Raw genomic sequence first — 18,565 nt, 5'->3', positions numbered from 1 at the left:
TGGTATGCTCCAAGCAACTGTTGTTGATGTTTAATGTATCATACTAAATGACATCACTCGGGTCCACCCCTGAAATGTCGGGGTTTGGGATGCTTCTGACCTGGCAACCCTACCACCATCCCAATCTGAAGTGGGGAAAAGGAGGCTCAGAAAAAGCTTTTCCCTGCCCTAATGATAATTTCTCAGTGTGGCTATAGGACACCCTATATTTCAAGGCCAGCATTAGATAAAATCCAGAACCACAGACAGACAGCTAAAATATTATATATTTATTATTATTTATTTATTTATTCAGCTTATATCCCGCCCGACTAGCAAACAGCTCTCTGGGCGGCAAACATAGGAACATATACAATAATAAAATTACAAAGTCAGTATAACAAATATATAAAAATACACCATCTAAAATAGAAATTACAGCATTTACATAAATAACTTAAATTAAAATGCCTCAGAGAAGAGAAAGGTTTTAACCTGGCGCCGAAAGGATAATAGTGTCGGCGCCAGGCGTACCTCCTCGGGGAGACTATTCTACAATTCGGGGGCCACCACTGAGAAGGCCCTAGATCTTGTTACTACCCTCCAGGCCTCCCTATGGGTCGGGACCCGGAGGAGGGCCTTCGTAGTAGACCGTAGTGTACAAGCCGGTTCGTAACGGGAGAGGCGTTCCTGCAGGTATCGTGGTCCCGCGCCGTATAAGGCTTTATAGGTTAAAACCAACACTTTGAATCTGGCCCGGTAGCATATTGGAAGCCAGTGCAAGTGAGCCAGAACAGGTGTTATATGCTCAGACCGCTTAGTTCTTGTTAGCAGTCTGGCCGCCGTATTTTGCACTAGCTGTAGCTTCCGAACCGTCTTCAAAGGTAGCCCTACGTAGAGCGCGTTGCAGTAGTCCAAACGTGAGGTTACCAGAGCATGAACCACTGATGTAAGGTCCTCCTTACTCAGATAGGGACATAGCTGGGCTACCAACCGAAGTTGGTAGAACGCATTCCGTGCCACCGAGGCTACATGGGCCTCAAGTGACAGGGAAGAGTCTAAAACGACTCCCAAACTACGAACCTGATCCTTTAGGGGGAGTGTAACCCCGTCCAGGACAGGGTATGTATCCACCATCTGACCAGAGAAACCATCCACCAGCAGCATCTCAGTCTTATCAGGATTGAGTTTCAGTTTGTTAGTTCTCATCCAGTCCATTGTCGCATCCAGACAACGGTTCAGCACATCGACCGCCTCACCTGAAGAAGATGAAAAGGAGAAGTAGAGCTGCATGTCATCAGCGTACTGATGACAACGCACTCCAAAGCTCCAGATGACCGCACCTAACGGCTTCATATAGATGTTAAAAAGCATGGGAGACAAGACCGAACCCTGCGGGACCCCATATTGGAGAACCCACGGGGTCGAGCAATGTTCCCCAAGTATTATCTTCTGGAGATGGCCCGCCAAGTAGGAGCGGAACCACTGCCAAGCAGTGCCTCCAACACCCAACTCCGCAAGCCTCTCCAGAAGGATACCATGGTCGATGGTATCAAAAGCCTCAGAGAGATCAAGGAGAATCAACAGAGTTACACTCCCTCTGTCTCTCTCCCAACATAGGTCATCACACAGGGCGACCAAGGCCGTCTCAGTGCCAAAACCGGGTCTGAAACCCGACTGAAATGGATCTAGATAATCGGTTTCATCCAATAGCGCCTGGAGCTGGTCAGCAACCACTCGTTCCAGGACTTTGCCCAAGAATGGAACATTTGCCACTGGTCTATAGTTGTTAAAGTCCTCTGGGTCCAAGGAAGGTTTTTTCAGGAGTGGTCTCACCGCCGCTTCTTTCAGACAGCCAGGGACCACTCCCTCTCATAAAGAGGCGTTTATCACTTCCTTGGCCCAGCTGGCTGTTCCATCCTTGCTAGTTTTTATAAGCCAAGAGGGGCAAGGATCAAGTACCGAAGTGGTTGCACGTACCTGTCCAAGCACCTTGTCCACGTCCTCGAACTGAACCGACTGAAACTCATCCAACAAAACATGACTAGACTGTGCTCCAGACACCTCATTAGGACTAACTGTCATAAAATAGGAATCTAGGTCCCGACGAATGCATAAGATCTTATGCTGGAAGTGCTCAGCAAACTCATTACAGCGGGCTACCGATGTATCTGCCATGTCCTGTGGGCCAGAATGGAGTAGCCCTCGGACAACTCTAAAAAGCTCCGCTGGGCGGGAGAGAGATGCCTTAATAGTGGCGGCGAAATGTTGTTTCTTCGCCGCCCTCACCGCTCCTACATACCGTTTGGTAGAAGCACAAACCAGCGCATAATTGCATTCGTCGGGAGTTCGTCTCCAACTCCGCTCAAGCTGTCTCCTATCTTGCTTCATCGCTCTTAGCTCCAGAGTATACAAGGAGCTGTATGAGCTCTACACAGGAGAGGGCGCGCAGGAGCGATCGTGTCCACGGCCCGGGTCATCTCTGCATTCCACAGATTAGCCAGGGCTTCGACAGGAGCGCCAGTCCTATCAGCCGGAAAATCCCCCAGAGCCCTTTGAAAACCATCAGGATTCATTAGTCTCCGGGGGTGGACCATTTTAATAGGTCCCCCACCCTTGCAGAGGGAAAAGGCTACTGAAAGATCACTTCAGCAAGCAGTGATCTGACCATGACAAAGGGAGAGATGTAAGACTCCCCACATCCAGATTACTATCCCCATGTCCAGTAGTAAAAACAAGGTCGAGAGTATGCCCCGATGTATGTGTTGGGCCACTAACACATTGAGACAGCCCCATGGTTGTCATGGCATCCATGAAGTCCTGAGCTGCCCCAGACAAAGAAGCCTCAGCATGGATGTTGACATCCCCCAGTCCTAATAGTCTGGGGGATCTCAACAATACCTCCGAGACCACTTCCGTCAGCTCAGTTAGGGAAGCCATTGGGCAGCAAGGTGGACGGTACACCAAAAGGATTCCCAGTCTGTCCCTCTGGCCCAACACAAGGTGCAAACACTCCAGACCCGTAACTGCATGGACATGGTGCTTGGTGAGTGAGATGGAACTCTTATAGACCACAGCAACCCCACCTCCCCGACCCTCAGATCTACCATGATGCTGAACCAAATACCCCAGTGGGCAGAGCTTTAACTATAACAAAGAGAGGATAAAGGATATGCTTTGATCTCAGCTTCTGTTTCTGGTATGGCTGCCTAAGACCTGGAAATGTCAATGATTTCAGCCTAAAAATATAACTGTGTTGACGTGTGTGCGTTGTTGCGTGAAACAGCATACATTACGTTGGAGTTAAGTTGAGCAAGAAACTTCTTCAGAGCATTAGATCATGTTAAGAGTCTTTATTAAGACATTAATAAATGTCTAAAGCCAATGGCTTAAGAGTAAATACATGTAGAGTTTCTTCAGTCACCCCCCTTCTGGTACATCTCTCTCCAAAGGTAAACACAGAAGACGACGTCTCAGTTCATAGGCAATACACAGAAGACTCAGCTCAACACAGATAGCTGCTAGAACTTTTCCCAGTCTATCGCGATGGTTACCATAGCAACGGCCTTGGCTGTCCATTCCCAGACTGGGCAAAGACATAACTCCCCCTAGCTACAGTTTTTTCAGACTTGATGGAAAACAGACTCAGTGACAGTGCGGTTCAATGGTCAACAATCCCCCCTTTTCCCCATCATGTCTGTAACTCATTACAACAATAACAACAATACATTTCTTCAATACATCTTGCAATACAGCTTACATTTCAGTACAGTTCAGAACACCTCTGTACATTTAGCTAACACTTTATTCAATCAAACTTTGGCTGAACACATGTCATATATAACGTGTCAGGATCCATTTCAACCAGTTTGTGCATTCCAGGACTGGTCACTAATCCCACAGTGAATCTTTCTGGCGGTTTCAGGCACTAGGACTTTTGCTCTCTCTGCCACCCCATTTGAGCTGGTACTTGGCACAGCCTGCACAGGAGATTCCATTTCCTCAGCCTTGCGTTTCTTCGATCTACGTTTCCCACAAATGAGCTCATTTAACGCATCCCTGAGAGGAATATGTTGTTGGGCTGGTGACCAGTAGGCATTACTGTCTCTAGTAGTTTTCCATGAAGCCTGCAAGTGTGAAGACGTAACTGTGGTTAAGGGGGAGTTATGTCTATGCTCTGTCTGGGAATGGACTGCCAGGGTCGTTGCTATGGTAGCCATCTGATAGCGACTGGGAAAGTTCTAACAGAGTCTATGTGTTGTCTCTTTTGAATTATGCCTCTGAGCTGAGAGGCTGTCTTTTGTGTTCATCTATGGAGAGAGATGTCCCAGAAGGGGGGTGACTGAAGAATCTCTACATGTATTTACTCTTAAGCCTCTGGCCTTAATGTCTTAATAAAGACTCTTAACATGCTCTGAAGACGTTTTCTTGCTCAACTTAACTCCAACGTAATGTATGCTGTTTCACACAACAACACACAAGCCAACAGTAGTAGCAGAGGATGGTTATGCTCCACAGCGCATTACACGGGAGTAAGTTGCTGGTCTGAACAGCAGACGGAGTTCCAGAGAGGGCAGCGTGATTGATTGAACCAGACGGAGGTGAGCAACATGGCTGTAAACCTGTCTGGGGGAGGCTTGCCGATGGAACGACTTAATGAAAAGAATTTTGGCAGCTGGAAGCCAAGGATGAGGGCTTTGCTGATAAAAGAGGATTTATGGGACACAATAGATGGACCCACTCCGGCGGTGCTGACTGCAGCTTGGACGCGTAGAGATCAGAAGGCGCAGGCTTTTATACTTCTGGCTCTATCTGACTCTCAACTGCTACACGTGAGAGATGTTACAAACGCCAAGGAGATGTGGGACCGGTTGGAAGGCATTCATGTGCAACAGACCGCGGGATCTAGATTGTGTTTGGCACGGAAGCTTTATCAAATGCGCTTCACGGGTGAGTGCGACATGAGTGAGCATCTCACGGAATTCAGGCGCCTGTTTGCTGAGTTGACAGACCGAGGCGTCGAACACTCTGAACTTCAGAAGACCTATCTGATCCTGGCTTCACTTGATGGGACTTGGAATAATATGGTCATGGCTTTCGAAGCCATGCCTGACGGAGGTTTGAACGTTGTGTTTATTGAGGAAAAATTGACCCAAGAATGGCAGCGGAGACAGGAGGCGAAAAGAGCCGAGTCGATGGAGGCTGTCAGGAAGCAAGAGGTGAAACATGCCGTGCCGAAGGATAATAAACAGGAGCAGCAACAGAGGCTGAAGGCTTGTTTTGTTTGCGGAGATTGACGACATCTCCAGTGTGATTGTCCAGTCAAGCGAAACTCCAGGGACGGAGGCTTGAAGCAGGGCAGTGTGAACTTTGTTTGTAAACAGAACTCTCAAGATTTACGACCTGTGAACTGGTTGCTCGACAGCGGAGCAAGCCATATATTAATCAAAGACAGGAGTCTGTTTTACACGTCTACAGATGAGCAGGACTTTGTTTTACTTGCTGATGGATCACGGAAATCCGTAAAAGCACGTGGTCTGGTGAAATTTGACAACCTTGGCATTATGACAGGCTGTTTATTCGTTCCGGACTTGGCTCATAATATTTTATCAGTGGGCAAACTGGTGAGTTGTAATTATTCAGTTTTGTTCCACCAAGACCAATGTTTTATAATGAGGGGAGATGAAGTGTGCATGCAGGGGAGCCTTAATGATGATTCACAGTTTGTAATAAAGAGCAGTCAAGCAGGGTGTGCTGTGTTAAACGCTGAGGCACAGGTACATCAGGGCTGCGTGCATGAATGGCATCAAAGGCTGGGGCATGCAAACCTTGATACAATAAGAAAAACCCCTTTGCACAGTGAAGACATGCGTTTAAAAGCTTGTGGGCAGTTAATGGATTGCGATTCTTGTAATCAAGCTAAAATGACTATTGCACCAATAAACCGGGAGGCTGAGAGAACCACAACAGCTCCCTACCAGCTAGTACATGTTGATTTAGCAGGGCCAATAAATGCTTCACGAGGAGGTGCGAAATTCTACATGGTACTGGTAGATGATTTTTCAAGATTTTGTCATGTTTTTCTGTTAAAGCATAAAAGTGAAGCTGAGCAGAAGCTGAAACTGTTCATTAAGAGAATCAAAACTCAACACTTGGTCATGGTAGGGGCTATACGCTCGGACCAAGGTGGGGAATTTACGAGTAAAGCATTGAGTGACTTTCTGGAAAGTAAGGGAATAAACCAGAATTTCACTGCTCCACACAGCCCGTTTTCCAATGGAACTGCTGAGAGAAAAAATAGGGTGCTTGGGGAAGCAATGAGAGCCATGCTACTGGATTGCAGTTTAGGGAATTCTTTCTGGGCAGAGGCAATTCTTTATGCGAATTACATTCACAACAGGGTGTTACATAGTGCTATTGGAATGTCTCCTTATGAGAAACTTACTGGCAGAAAGCCTAGAATACAACACATTCAAAAATTCGGGGCAAGGTGCTGGATCCACATTCCACAGGGAAAAAGGAGGGGCAAGCTTGCGCCCAGAGCACAGCAAGGTTTTGTTTTGGGATTTCAGAATGCATATTTCAGAGTTTGGTGTCCAGAAACACAGCAGTTAATTCTGAGCAGAAGCATTAAAGTCTCAGAAAAGCCTTGGGATCAAAGGGAGACAGTCCTTCTTACAGGAACAAATGACACACAAACACAATCACAGAAATTTCAGCCAGATGTTGACATTAAAGTGGAAGGTACACAAATACCTCTCAGAGATGCTTTGAATGAGCTCATTTCTGGAAAACACAGATCAAAGAAACGAAAAGCTGAGGAAATGGAAGCTCCTGCGCAGGTTGTGCCAAGTACAAGCACAAATGGGGGGGCAGAGAGAGCCGAAGCTCTGGTTCCTTTAAGACGCTCCACGAGAGCGAATTTAGGCAAACCGCCTGACAGATTTACTGTGGGATTAATAACAAGTCCTGGAATGAATAAAGTTGTAGACATGGATCCTGAGACACTTTATTTGACATGTGTTGAACCAAAGTTTGACTGAGATGTAAGTTTGAACTGTACTGAACTGAAAATGCAATGTACTGAAATGTATTGCAAGAGGTATTGTAGAAATGTATGACTGTATGACTATGTATTATGGAGATGTATTTCATGTGTATTTTGCAGTCTTAATGGAAAAAAGGGAAGCTGTTGGGCTGGTGACCAGTAGGCATTACTGTCTCTAGTAGTTTTCCATGAAGCCTGCAAGTGTGAAGACGTAACTGTGGTTAAGGGGGAGTTATGTCTATGCTCTGTCTGGGAACGGACTGCCAGGGTCGTTGCTATGGTAGCCATCCGATAGCGACTGGGAAAGTTCTAACAGAGTCTATGTGTTGTCTCTTCTGAATTATACCTCTGAGCTGAGAGGCTGTCTTTTGTGTTCATCTATGGAGAAAGATGTCCCAGAAGGGGGGTGACTGAAGAATCTCTACATGTATTTACTCTTAAGCCTCTGGCCTTAATGTCTTGATAAAGACTCTTAACATGCTCTGAAGACGTTTTCTTGCTCAACTTAACTCCAACGTAATGTATGCTGTTTCACACAACAACACACAAGCCAACATATGTGTGCCCTCCACCTTTATGTCTGGATTTGGCTTAAATGTTTGTGATTGTGTGTCATCTGACCCTGTAAGAATGACTGTTTCCCTTTGATCCCAAGGTTTGTCTGAGACTTTAATGCTTCTGCTCAGAATTAACTGCTGTGTTTCAGACAACCAAACAAATTCTTGTTGTTCTCTGGGTTCAAGCTTGCCTCTTCTTTTTCTCTGTGGAATGTGTACCCGGCTGCTTTGCACTCTCTTAGGCATTAACCTGATTGCATTACATGAAGATTCCATGTGAGCAGTAAATACTGACTGTGTGCCTTTTACAGCTGTCTTTTTACAGCTCTGGCGGTCATTCCCTTTCCGCCCTATTATACTCAAGGCATCAGCACACTTCACACCCATGGTCATTCTAAACTGCCCCTGTGTCATGAATCCCTGGCAGACAACTTTGCCTCTTCTCTGCACAAAACATTTTCCTCTATCAAATGTTACACAATACCCAGAATTCACCAGTTTTCTCACAGACAACATGTTATGATTCAGTTCTGGTACAAACAAACAATCTGACAGTATTCCCAACTTGTCAGATCTCACCAGACCTCGGGCTTCCACAATCTTTTGCGATCCATCAGCTAGTTGCACAAAATCCTGCACGTCTTCTGAAGTGTAAAACAAACTTCTGTCTTTGATTAATATATGGCTTGCCCCGCTGTCAACAATCCAGTCAACAGGTCCTAAATCTTGAGACTTCTGTTTACAAACAAAGTTCACACTTCCCTGCTTCAAGCCTCCGTCCCTGGAGTTGCGCTTGACTGCACAGTCTCTTTGAAGATGCCCACGAGCCCCACAGGCATAACAAGCCTTTAACAGCTGCTGCTTGTAATCCTGTTTGCTTTCGACAGCCTCCTTCTGCACGGCTCTCTGCGCCTTCTGCCTCCGCTGCCATTCCTGGGACAAATCCTGCAACGCGTCCCACATCTGTTTAGCCGACGGCTCATCACTCACACACATCAGTTGAGAATCCGATAGAGCCAAGATTATAAACGCCTGCGCCCTCTGATCTTTGCGCTTCCAGGCCGCGGTCAATACCGCCGGGGGTGGTCCATCTATAATGTCCCATAAATCCTCTTTTATCAGCAAAGCCCGCATCCTCGGCTTCCAGCTGCCATAATTCTGTTCCGTCAATCTTTCCATTGGCAAGCCTCCCCCAGACAGGTTTACAGCCATGTTGCTCACCTCTGTCTGGTACAATCAATCAAGCTGCCCTCTGGAACTCCGTCTGCCGTTCAGACCAGCAACTTACTCCCGTGTAATGCGCTGTGGATCTGGGCCCATAACCCTGTTGACGTGTGTGCGTTGTTGCGTGAAACAGCATACATTACGTTGGAGTTAAGTTGAACAAGAAACTTCTTCAGAGCATTAGATCATGTTAAGAGTCTTTATTAAGACATTAAGGCCAAAGGCTTAAGAGTAAATACATGTAGAGTTTCTTCAGTCACCCCCCTTCTGGTACATCTCTCTCCAAAGGTAAACACAGAAGACAACCTCTCAGTTCAGAGGCAATACACAGAAGACTCAGCTCAACACAGATGGCTGCTAGAACTTTTCCCAGTCTATCGCGATGGTTACCATAGCAACGGCCTTGGCTGTCCGTTCCCAGACTGGGCAAAGACATAACTCCCCCTAGTTACAGTTTTTCAGACTTGATGGAAAACAGACTCAGTGACAGTGCGGTTCAATGGTCAACAAACTGAAATTTAGGTTTAGAAAGAAACACAATTTTCCAAGGCCCCCAAATAATATCTTATGGTTATCTCACACAAACAAAACCAATCCTTGGATCAGTTCAGAATGGGAATATTCTGGAGTTGATTTCCGGCAAGACAAATTAATCATTAGCCCTGATATACATCAAGGCAGCCATTGATTGTATGGTAGATGGCTGTGGTAATTTTGCCAGCATTGTACAACGTGATCACCCAAAATTGGCTATCTCCAATTTATTTATTTATTATTGACTTTATATCCCTCCCTTCCGCCCAAAAGGAGCCCCGGGTGGCATACAACAGGTGATAAAACACTAAAAACCAAACATCTTTAAAAAAACCATTTTAAAACCCAATACAGATGCAGACTGGGATAAAGGTAACTACTTAAAAGGCTTGTTGCAAGAGGAAGGTCTTCAGCAGGTGCCTAAAAGTCAACAGAGATGGCGCCTATCTAATATTTAAGGGGAGGGAATTCCAAAGGCTAGGTGCCACAACCCTAAGAGTTCACTTCCTTTGTTGTGTGGAATGGACCTCGTGAGGAGATGGTATCTGCAGGAGGCCCTCACCTGCAGTGATCAACTGGGTATATAAAAGATGAGATGATCTTTCAGGTATCCTGGTCCCAAACTGTATATGGCTTTATACACCAAAACCAGCACCTTGACCTTAGCCTGGTAGCTAATTGGCATTCATTTCAATTTTTTCACCAGCAGGTTAACATGTTGGTGTTATCCTTCCCTGGTGAGCAGTCATGCTGCTGCATTTTGTACCAGCTGCAGCTTCTCAAACCTCATAGTCAGACTCACATACAGCACATTATAATAATCCAGCATGAAGGTTGCCAGTTTATGAATGACAGCGGTCAGCCTATCCTGGTCCAGAAACAGCCACAGCTATCTTACCAGCTGAAACTTGTAAAAGGCACTCCTAACCACTGAGGTCACCTGGGCATCTAATAACAAAGATGGATTCAGGAGCACCGCTAGACTACAAACCTGCATTTTCAGATGGAGTACAACCCCATCCAAAACAGGCAATTGATTAGACTTAGGAACAACCTACCCACAGCTCCTGCATCTTGCTAAGATTGAGAGTCAGTTTATTGGCCCTCATCCAGCCCACCACTGAGTCTAAGCACCTCATCTCAAATCTCCTAATGACTGCTTCATATAGATGTTAAAGCAGCATTGAGAGCAAGATGGCACCCCATAGCACAACTGCCAGGGAGCCAAAATACAATAACCCAATGCTATTCTCTAAGGCCCTGGAGATAGGGTCAGAACCAATCTGAAACAGTGCCTCCAGTACCCATCTCACCAAGCCAGCTCAGAAGGATACCATGGTCAATGACATCAAAAGCCACTGAGAGATCAAGTAAGAATAACAGGATCACACTCTCCCTGACCTCCTGATAAAGGTCATCCATCAGGGCAACCAAGGCTGATTCAGTCCCACATCTAGGACTGAAACTAGATTGAAATGGGTCAAGATAATCTGTTTCATCCAAGAGTATTTACAATTGTTGTGCCACAACCCTCTTAATTGGCTTTCCTAACGAGAAGACATGATTCACTAGAAAAGACAATAATGCTGGGAAAAGCAGAAGGGAGTAGAAAAAGAGGAAGGCCAAACAAGAGATGGATTGATTCCATAAAGGAAGCCACAGACCTGAACTTACAAGATCTGAACAGGTTGGTTCATGACAGATGCTCCTGGAGGTCGCTGATTCATAGGGTCGCCATAAGTCGTAATCGACTTGAAGGCACATAGCAACAACAAAACCAACAGATCCAGGACAGGCTTTTTCAGGAACAGGCAGATCACCACCTTTTTCAGGCTGGTTGAGACTACTCCCTCCTGCAAATATGCACTGATCACACCCCAAATCCACTTGATCATATCCCCTCAGCGAGCCTTAATAAACCAAGAAGGACAAGGGTTGAGAAGACATGTTGCTGGCTGCATTGTCACAGGCACTTTGTTCATGTCATCAGGCTGCATCAACTGAAACTGATCCCAAGAAGTTGCAGGAGACATTGCACCTCACTGGGGACCACAGAGAATGTGGGTGTGGTGTCAAGATTGCTACGGAGGCAATCAACTTTATCCTCAAAGTGTTTTCAAGCAATTCACAGTACGCTTCTGAAGGGTTTAAAACTCCATTTCATGCTACAATGCGAGTTAGTATTCTTATTAGTTAATTTCCAATAAACACCATTTTGCTAGCATGATGCGAGCTATGTGGCCACATGACAACAATTTTAAGAGTCTGTATTAGGGGCAATTCAGCTGCCAAAATAAAGCCCTAACTTTCAAAATTTATTTGCAATGTGCTACACTTTGTTTTAAAAACTAATAATCAGATGATCTGACATGAAAAAGCATCAGGAGGTTATTATTTTTGTTTTGGGAAAACTTCCAAATAATTCAGATGGGTTTCGGTCTTTGTCTTTGTCTGAATCACTTGAAAGTTGTCCCCAAAGCAAAATTATTACAGATATCTCCTTCAGACAATATTATTATATGAATATTGATGATTCAGTTCTCCATGCTTATTGTCAGATCATCTGATTATTAGTTTTAAAAATATAGCATTACCAAAAATGAAGAAATTAGGTCTAGCAATACCTGAAACAATAAAGGACTCCCGCCATCGTGGTAAAGACAATGATCGGATTCCATTGGCGAAACTACCCTTGTAACCAGATTGTCCAGCGACTTTTTGAACCAGGATTTTCCCTCCAGACTTGTCAATTGTACCGCTGCAAAAGCAATGCATTCAGTTCAGAAATACCTCTGATATTCTCCCTAGAAATCTGAATGGGTTTGGAATTGCAAGCCCAGCACACACAGGTGCAAGACTCCAGGAGGTTTACAAGGAACAGGGATGCTTCCCATATATTCTCCCAGGCTCCCCTTCTATTTATTTATTGATTGATTGATTGATATCCCACCCTTCCTCCCAGTAGAAGCCCAGGGCGGCAAACAAAAGCACTGAAAACACTTTAAAACATCATAAAACAGACTTTAAAAAACATTAAAATAAAACATATTTAAAAACATTATTTAAAAAAGCTTTAAAAATCTTTTAAAAAGAAAGAAAAAAAAGGTGTAAAAACATATTAAAAAGCAATTCCAACACAGATGCAGACTGGGATAAGGTCTCAACTTAAAAGGCTTGTTGAAAGAGGAAGGTATTCAGTAGGCGCCGAAAAGATAACAGAGATGGTGCCAGTCTAATATTTAAGGGGAGGGAATTCCAAAGGGTAGCAACTATCCATCTAGGACTATCCATCTTGAGACTGGACTGGTTCTAAACCAAGAAATAGCTGGCCTTTATGAGGTAGGCTTACCTCTGTCTCTAATGCACTGGAATGTACTTTCTGATGAACTCCACAGTGCAGCTGTGAAGCCATATAGCAAGATACTTTATAATTACAGGATTAAGGATCCTTTGGTGGAAAATATATAGCCTAAACCAGTGATCTGAAGCATTTGCAGATGTTTAATCTAGCCTGATGTGTAAGAAAAAGAGTCTACAGTTTCCTAATTAAGACCAGCAATTCCTCTCCCCCTGCCAAATCCACCCTAAAACATAATGGCCAATCAAGTCACAGAGATGGAATCCATCCGTTGGCTGGCTCCTGTGGTGTTACCAAGACAGTTCCTATCACCACTGCCATTAACACTAATTTTGCATTTAGATTCTTCTATTTTTTTAAAAAATCTTGAGGTACCAAATGAACGGATGAGATAAACGGATAGATGTTATTTTTTTTTTTTTAGTAAAAAGAGCTGTCAGCCTGCCTGAATGGGAAGCAAGACTGACATCCATGCCCTTGTTCAATCCAGTGGTATGCACATCATCTTGGAGAAAATCAGGCTCTCCCTGCTGTGAGATTTCTGTATAGTATGTCTGTCCTTAAGCCTAAAAGGCTGTTAGTGCAAAATAAATGTAAAGTGTGTAAAATGCTACACACTGTTAGCTGCCAAGAGCTGCAAGGTTAAAGGGAATGAAGGGGTTATTAGCTTTAAGTGCAGTGGCGGCTAGTGGCTCTATGTCAGTGGGGTAGTGGAATCCGCTCTGGGTTTTACTCCAGATTTTCATCTTGGACAGTTCCTTGAAACTTCAGACTAAAACCTGGAGCGGATTCCACTGCTCCATTTACATGGAGCCACCAGCCGCTGCTGCTTAAGTGACTGACTGTGGAACTGCTGAGCTTATAACATGATTCCTTCACACTTTGTGCATTTTTACCAGTAAGGGTACCTTTCCTTGTGGTTCTTTGCATTATCTGAGATTGAAGGACAACCCTGCTGACCTGTGAATAGCAGCGCCACATATACTGGAAAAGGAAGCATAGATATCAGTTCCATAGACACGATATTTGACATCTTGACATCCTGAAGGACACTTAGCAATAAATTCTGGGTTGATGATCTTCGCAGCTTTGATGTCACAGTCGAGCTGAGGAACAGCTGCAAAGACACAAATCTAAAGTTATTTTTAATATTGGTCCCCTTGGCAGTATGGAAGCCATGCAATTAACACAAAGGTGTTATGTCATCAGCAGCTTATTCATAAATTTATGCCATAATAAAAAAATTTAAGTACTGAAAAGGTGTATACTTTTAGGCAGTAGAGACAACAAAGCCAATGTTCATTTTAAGCTTTGTTTGTATCACAGCAAGAATAACCTTATAGTGCGGGTGTGGGGAACCTTTGGCCCTCTAGATGCTGACCTTTACTTCCCGTCACACCTGGCCATTGGACATGCTTGCTGAGGCTGATGAGAGTTGTAGTTCAGCAACTTTTAGAGGGCCAAAGGTTCCTAGAGTGCATATAGTAATGGAGGATAGAGTTATCAAAGGCTACTAGCCATGATGGCTAGGTTCAACCTCCACTGTCAGCGGCAATATGCCTCTGAATACCAGTTGCTGAGAATCACAAGTAGAAATAATGCTGTTGTACCCTGGTCCTGCTTGTGGGCTTCCCATAGGTATCCAGGTGGCCACTGTGAACAGGATGTTGAACTAGGTGGGCCTTTGGCCTGTACCAGAAGGGCTTTGCTTATGTTCTTATGCATTTAAAACTGTATGATCAGTAGGGAACAGCAAATTCAGAAGTACAGGGTCTCTTTATGATAGTTACAGCCACACCCCCTCCCATCTTTTTTTTAATTTTTGCTGCTGGATTGAGAATTAGTTCCTTGTTAATTCTTCTCCCACAACAACGGATGTCCCTAGGAGCCAATCAGCATGAAAGGTTAGCTACTGAGAAGAGTCTTCTCGGTGACTGACTCACTTCCTTTCACCCTGCTCCAGTCAGCAGGAAAGGACAAGGAAACATGTTAGAAGGCACTTTGAATGGCTAACACACACCCCTTTCTTGATGATTGGCTCAAAGGGTGCTGGAGATATAGGGACCCTGCTTCAAAAGAAATAAGGGGTCTAAGACCCCTGGAATCCCTCGACAACTACACCCCTGTGTATGATATAACCCCACTTTCACCAATTTGCTTTAATTGGGTGATCTGGCATTTCCACAACATTTTCAGTGAACTCCTCACATGTAGCCTACATGCAAAGGTACTCCCTATTCTCATACAGGGCTATGGTTGAAAACTTCCATTTTAGACTAGTCAGTTGCACGGCTTTGTTCACTTACATAGTTTAGACTTTTTCTTCTTTGTGGCTTCTTTAGTTGCATCTGTACAAGTCAGCAACATAGCTGAAACAGAGTAAGTTGGAAAATGTGAGGAAAAGAGACAGCTGGCAGCGTCAGCCTGAATGAAGTTGAAAGGATAAGGGACTATGGGTTTTCTGGGATTCTCAGTGCAATCCTATAGATGACTACCCAGAAGTAAACACCATTTAGATCAGTGTGGCTTACTCCCAGTCCCAGATTTTGTGTGTATAGCAGGGGTAGTCTGCTCTCCACATGTTCTTGGACTCCAACTCCCATCAGCCCCAGGCAATGCAGCCAATAGTCAGGGATGATTGGAGATATGGTCCAACAACACCTGGAAGGTCCCATGATGGCTACCCCTTGTGTATTGGATTGCAGCCTCATATTGATAGATTGTTCTTTTAAATTCTCTGTGAATCATTCTAATTTTCTGTTTTCATCTCAGTTTTCCTACCTTTGTTTCTCCAAGTCTTATATATTAATTATTTTATCTGTCTTTTCTGCTGGAATTGGTGTAACCTGACCTGAAATCTGTGGGAAAGGGTGGCCTATATATAAACAAATAAAGCAAGCAAGCAGAGATGGTAAAATATTGATTAGGAGTATGGAAGTATGCATCTTATTTAATTACTTACCAAAAACCATTGCAATAGCTGTCCTTGACTGCATGATGAGAGTCCTGGAATTTTAATGGGTTTCACTGTAAAGTAAAAATCCAATGCTTTCACACTTAATTTAAAAAGGTCATTTTCTAATAATATCTTACCTATATGTTCTATGCTTTCCATCTAGTTGTAACTATAGTGCATTGGACAGCCAGTGTGGTGTAGTGGTTAAGGTGTTGGACTACGACCTGGGAGACCAGGGTTTGAATCCCCACATAGCCATGAAGCTCACTGGGTGACCTTGGGCCAGTCACTGCCTCATGAAAACCCTATTCATAGGGTCGCCATAAGTCGGAATCGACTTGAAGGCAGTACATAGTCATACATATAGTGCATTGAGTGCTGGCTCTATGCCCTGCTGTCTTAGGCTGCAGTGCTAACCCTACTTACCTGGATGTAAGCCTCATTAAATTAAATAGGACTCATTTTTGAGTAGACATGGTTAGGACTGCATGGTTATTAGCTACTGAAATTTCAATACTCGGTAGTCTGGTTCAAACATACATGCTTATCACAGATCATGCACCACTGATTTTATTTATTTATAATTTTTGTATGCCATTCTCCTTTGCAGGAGCTCAGGATGGGTTATACCATGTAATCTTCACAACGATGTTGTGAAGTAGGTTAGGCTGACAATTGTTGATATGCCCATGATGAAGCTTCATGGATGAGCAAGGATTTGAACCCAGGCTTCACTAGTCCATAAATAATAATCTAACACTTATACTACACTGGACAAATAAAATACTCATATCACTTTACTTTACCTCATGCACACAATGCTTTTCAGTACAATCTGTTCTCAAACTTGTCAGAGCAAGTGAGGAAAGAACAAAGCGATGGACATATTTATCATTTAACGTCCTTGCTTGGGCAATTAAATGGAAGTCTTGCCTGAGCCAATGGGAGTCTTTGTTTAAACAAAAAGGGAAAAAGAAATTTTATGATTTCAAAACAGGAGATTAAGAAACTTCATGAACTGGAAAAGAGCAAGAAGAAGATTGCTGAGGGGAAAAGCTGATTGGAGCAGAAGCACGAGGGCAAGAAGGACTTAGAGTAGCTGACCTGTCTTCTCTGGGCATCAGGCTCGGTCTTACTTGAGTGCTCAGAGTACTCTTAGCATATTGAAATAATTGACAACCTTCTACTTTGTGCTACATGTTTACTTTGTGTGATGTATATTTGTTTACTAAAAAAGAAAACGGGGAAAAACAAGGGAGGATCCCCTGTAAAGAGCAGAGCTTGGAAGATTACTTTTAAAAAGTAATAAATTACAGTTACAGTTACATGGCCCCAAAAAGTAGTAATTACCATTACAATTACAATGGCTCTGAAAGTAACTGATTACTTTATTTTTCCTCCAAAGTAATCACTACAGTTACATTTCAGTTACTTTTAAAAAACCGCCTACAAGGTGCTGGCCTTGGCTGCTGCACATATAAGTAGCCTAAAACAACATTAAAAATAAACAAACACATACAGAGATAGTAGAATAATTATTTTTATTCATAAGATAGCAATGGTGGTCTCTTCGCTGGTAAGGATGGTGGGGAGGGACGCTGGGGCCACTACTCAGATCTTAGCACATCAAACCAAGTGCAACCCCTCCCACTCAGCCAGCAAGCATAATCTCTCTCACTTAACCACCTCCCAGACCCTGCCCTGCCACCAACTAAGGGACACTCACTCAAGCAAACATTTCCCCCTGAGATGCAAAAAAGTTAAAATACTGCAAATGCAGCACAGTAGCCAGAGAGGGTGGTGGAGGCCACTTTGTGTGCCATGTGCAAACACAGTATTCTCTCTCTCTCTCTCTCTCTCTCTCTCTCTCTCTCTCTCTCAGTCTCTCTCTCTCTCTCAGTCTCTCTCTTTCTCTCTCTCTCTCTCTCACACACACACACTCACACTCACTCACTCACAAGTCATCTTTCACCTCCACAGTTCTTTATCTCCATTCTGCTGCTGCCTCCTTCTCCTCCTTTATCCATGTTCTTGACCTCTGGATCCTTTTCCCCTCCACTCCATTCTTCACCACCACTAACTGTTTTTTTTTAAAATTTTCCACTCCACCCCGTCTCACTCTCCGCCTCCTCCCTCATCGCCTCCTACCCACCCACAGAGCATGAGGAAAGAGAGGCACTGCACAGAAGCCCAGTTTGAGGCACATGATTTTCATCCACAAATCAGAGGAGCAGAAGACTTCCCCTGCTCCCCCCCCCAAGTAATGCCCAGACGTAATTCTGGAAATGTTACAATTACTCCACAAAAGTAGTAAAATTACTCCTAGTTCTATTACAATCAAAATGTAAAGGAATTACCCACTCGTTACTCAAAAAAGTAATGAATTACAAGTAGTTTGTTACTTGTAACACTTCCAAGCTCTGGTAAAGAGGGAGTAAATAAAGCATGTCTATTCCACAGTAGGTGACTGGTGCGGATGGAAGCAGTCCATTTGTAGATCTGAAAAAACTTCACTGCCTCAGCCAGAGTTTGAAAAGACATGGACAGTGATCCTGTAGTGGCCAGCTTTGTGGGTATAATGACATTTGCATAAAGTAGAAGTTTGGTTATTTAATTATAATTGAATAAGGATCATTATACCAGGGATAGCAAACATAGTAACCTCCAGATATTTTGGAGCATAACTCCCATCATGCTTGACCATTGGTCATGCTGGTTGAGGCGGATGGGATTTGTAGTTTAAAACATCTGGAGGGAAGTCTCTGTGGCTATCCCAATGCATGTTAGTCTAGATTATAATACTATGTTAGTCTAGGTTATAATAATTATTAGGTGCATTTACTTTGTATATACTGTGTTTTTTAAGTTTCTTACTAGGAAGTTCATTCTCATTTCAGGTGGTGGCACTG

The 18,565-nt window shown here is 43.9% G+C and overlaps 1 protein-coding gene across 1 annotated transcript in view; it reads right to left on the bottom strand.

Annotated features, from left to right (window-relative positions):
* Nucleotides 1-18,565, bottom strand: part of VIT (vitrin) — a 79,628-nt gene that overhangs the window by 37,318 nt on the left and 23,745 nt on the right. Inside the window, exons 2-5 of the mRNA XM_061626408.1 lie at nucleotides 15,663-15,727; nucleotides 15,007-15,069; nucleotides 13,661-13,817; nucleotides 11,967-12,100 (exon numbers count right to left, since the gene is read on the bottom strand). Of these exons, the coding sequence (XP_061482392.1) occupies nucleotides 11,967-12,100; nucleotides 13,661-13,817; nucleotides 15,007-15,069; nucleotides 15,663-15,696 (388 nt within the window). The 5' untranslated portion in view covers nucleotides 15,697-15,727. The remainder of the gene's footprint in view (nucleotides 1-11,966; nucleotides 12,101-13,660; nucleotides 13,818-15,006; nucleotides 15,070-15,662; nucleotides 15,728-18,565) is intronic.

This window comes from Rhineura floridana, chromosome 4 (genome assembly GCF_030035675.1).
Source record: "Rhineura floridana isolate rRhiFlo1 chromosome 4, rRhiFlo1.hap2, whole genome shotgun sequence".
Classification (NCBI taxonomy): domain Eukaryota; kingdom Metazoa; phylum Chordata; class Lepidosauria; order Squamata; family Rhineuridae; genus Rhineura; species Rhineura floridana.
The sequence above is the reverse complement of the archived record's forward strand: the minus strand, read 5'-3'. Positions and strand labels throughout refer to the sequence as shown.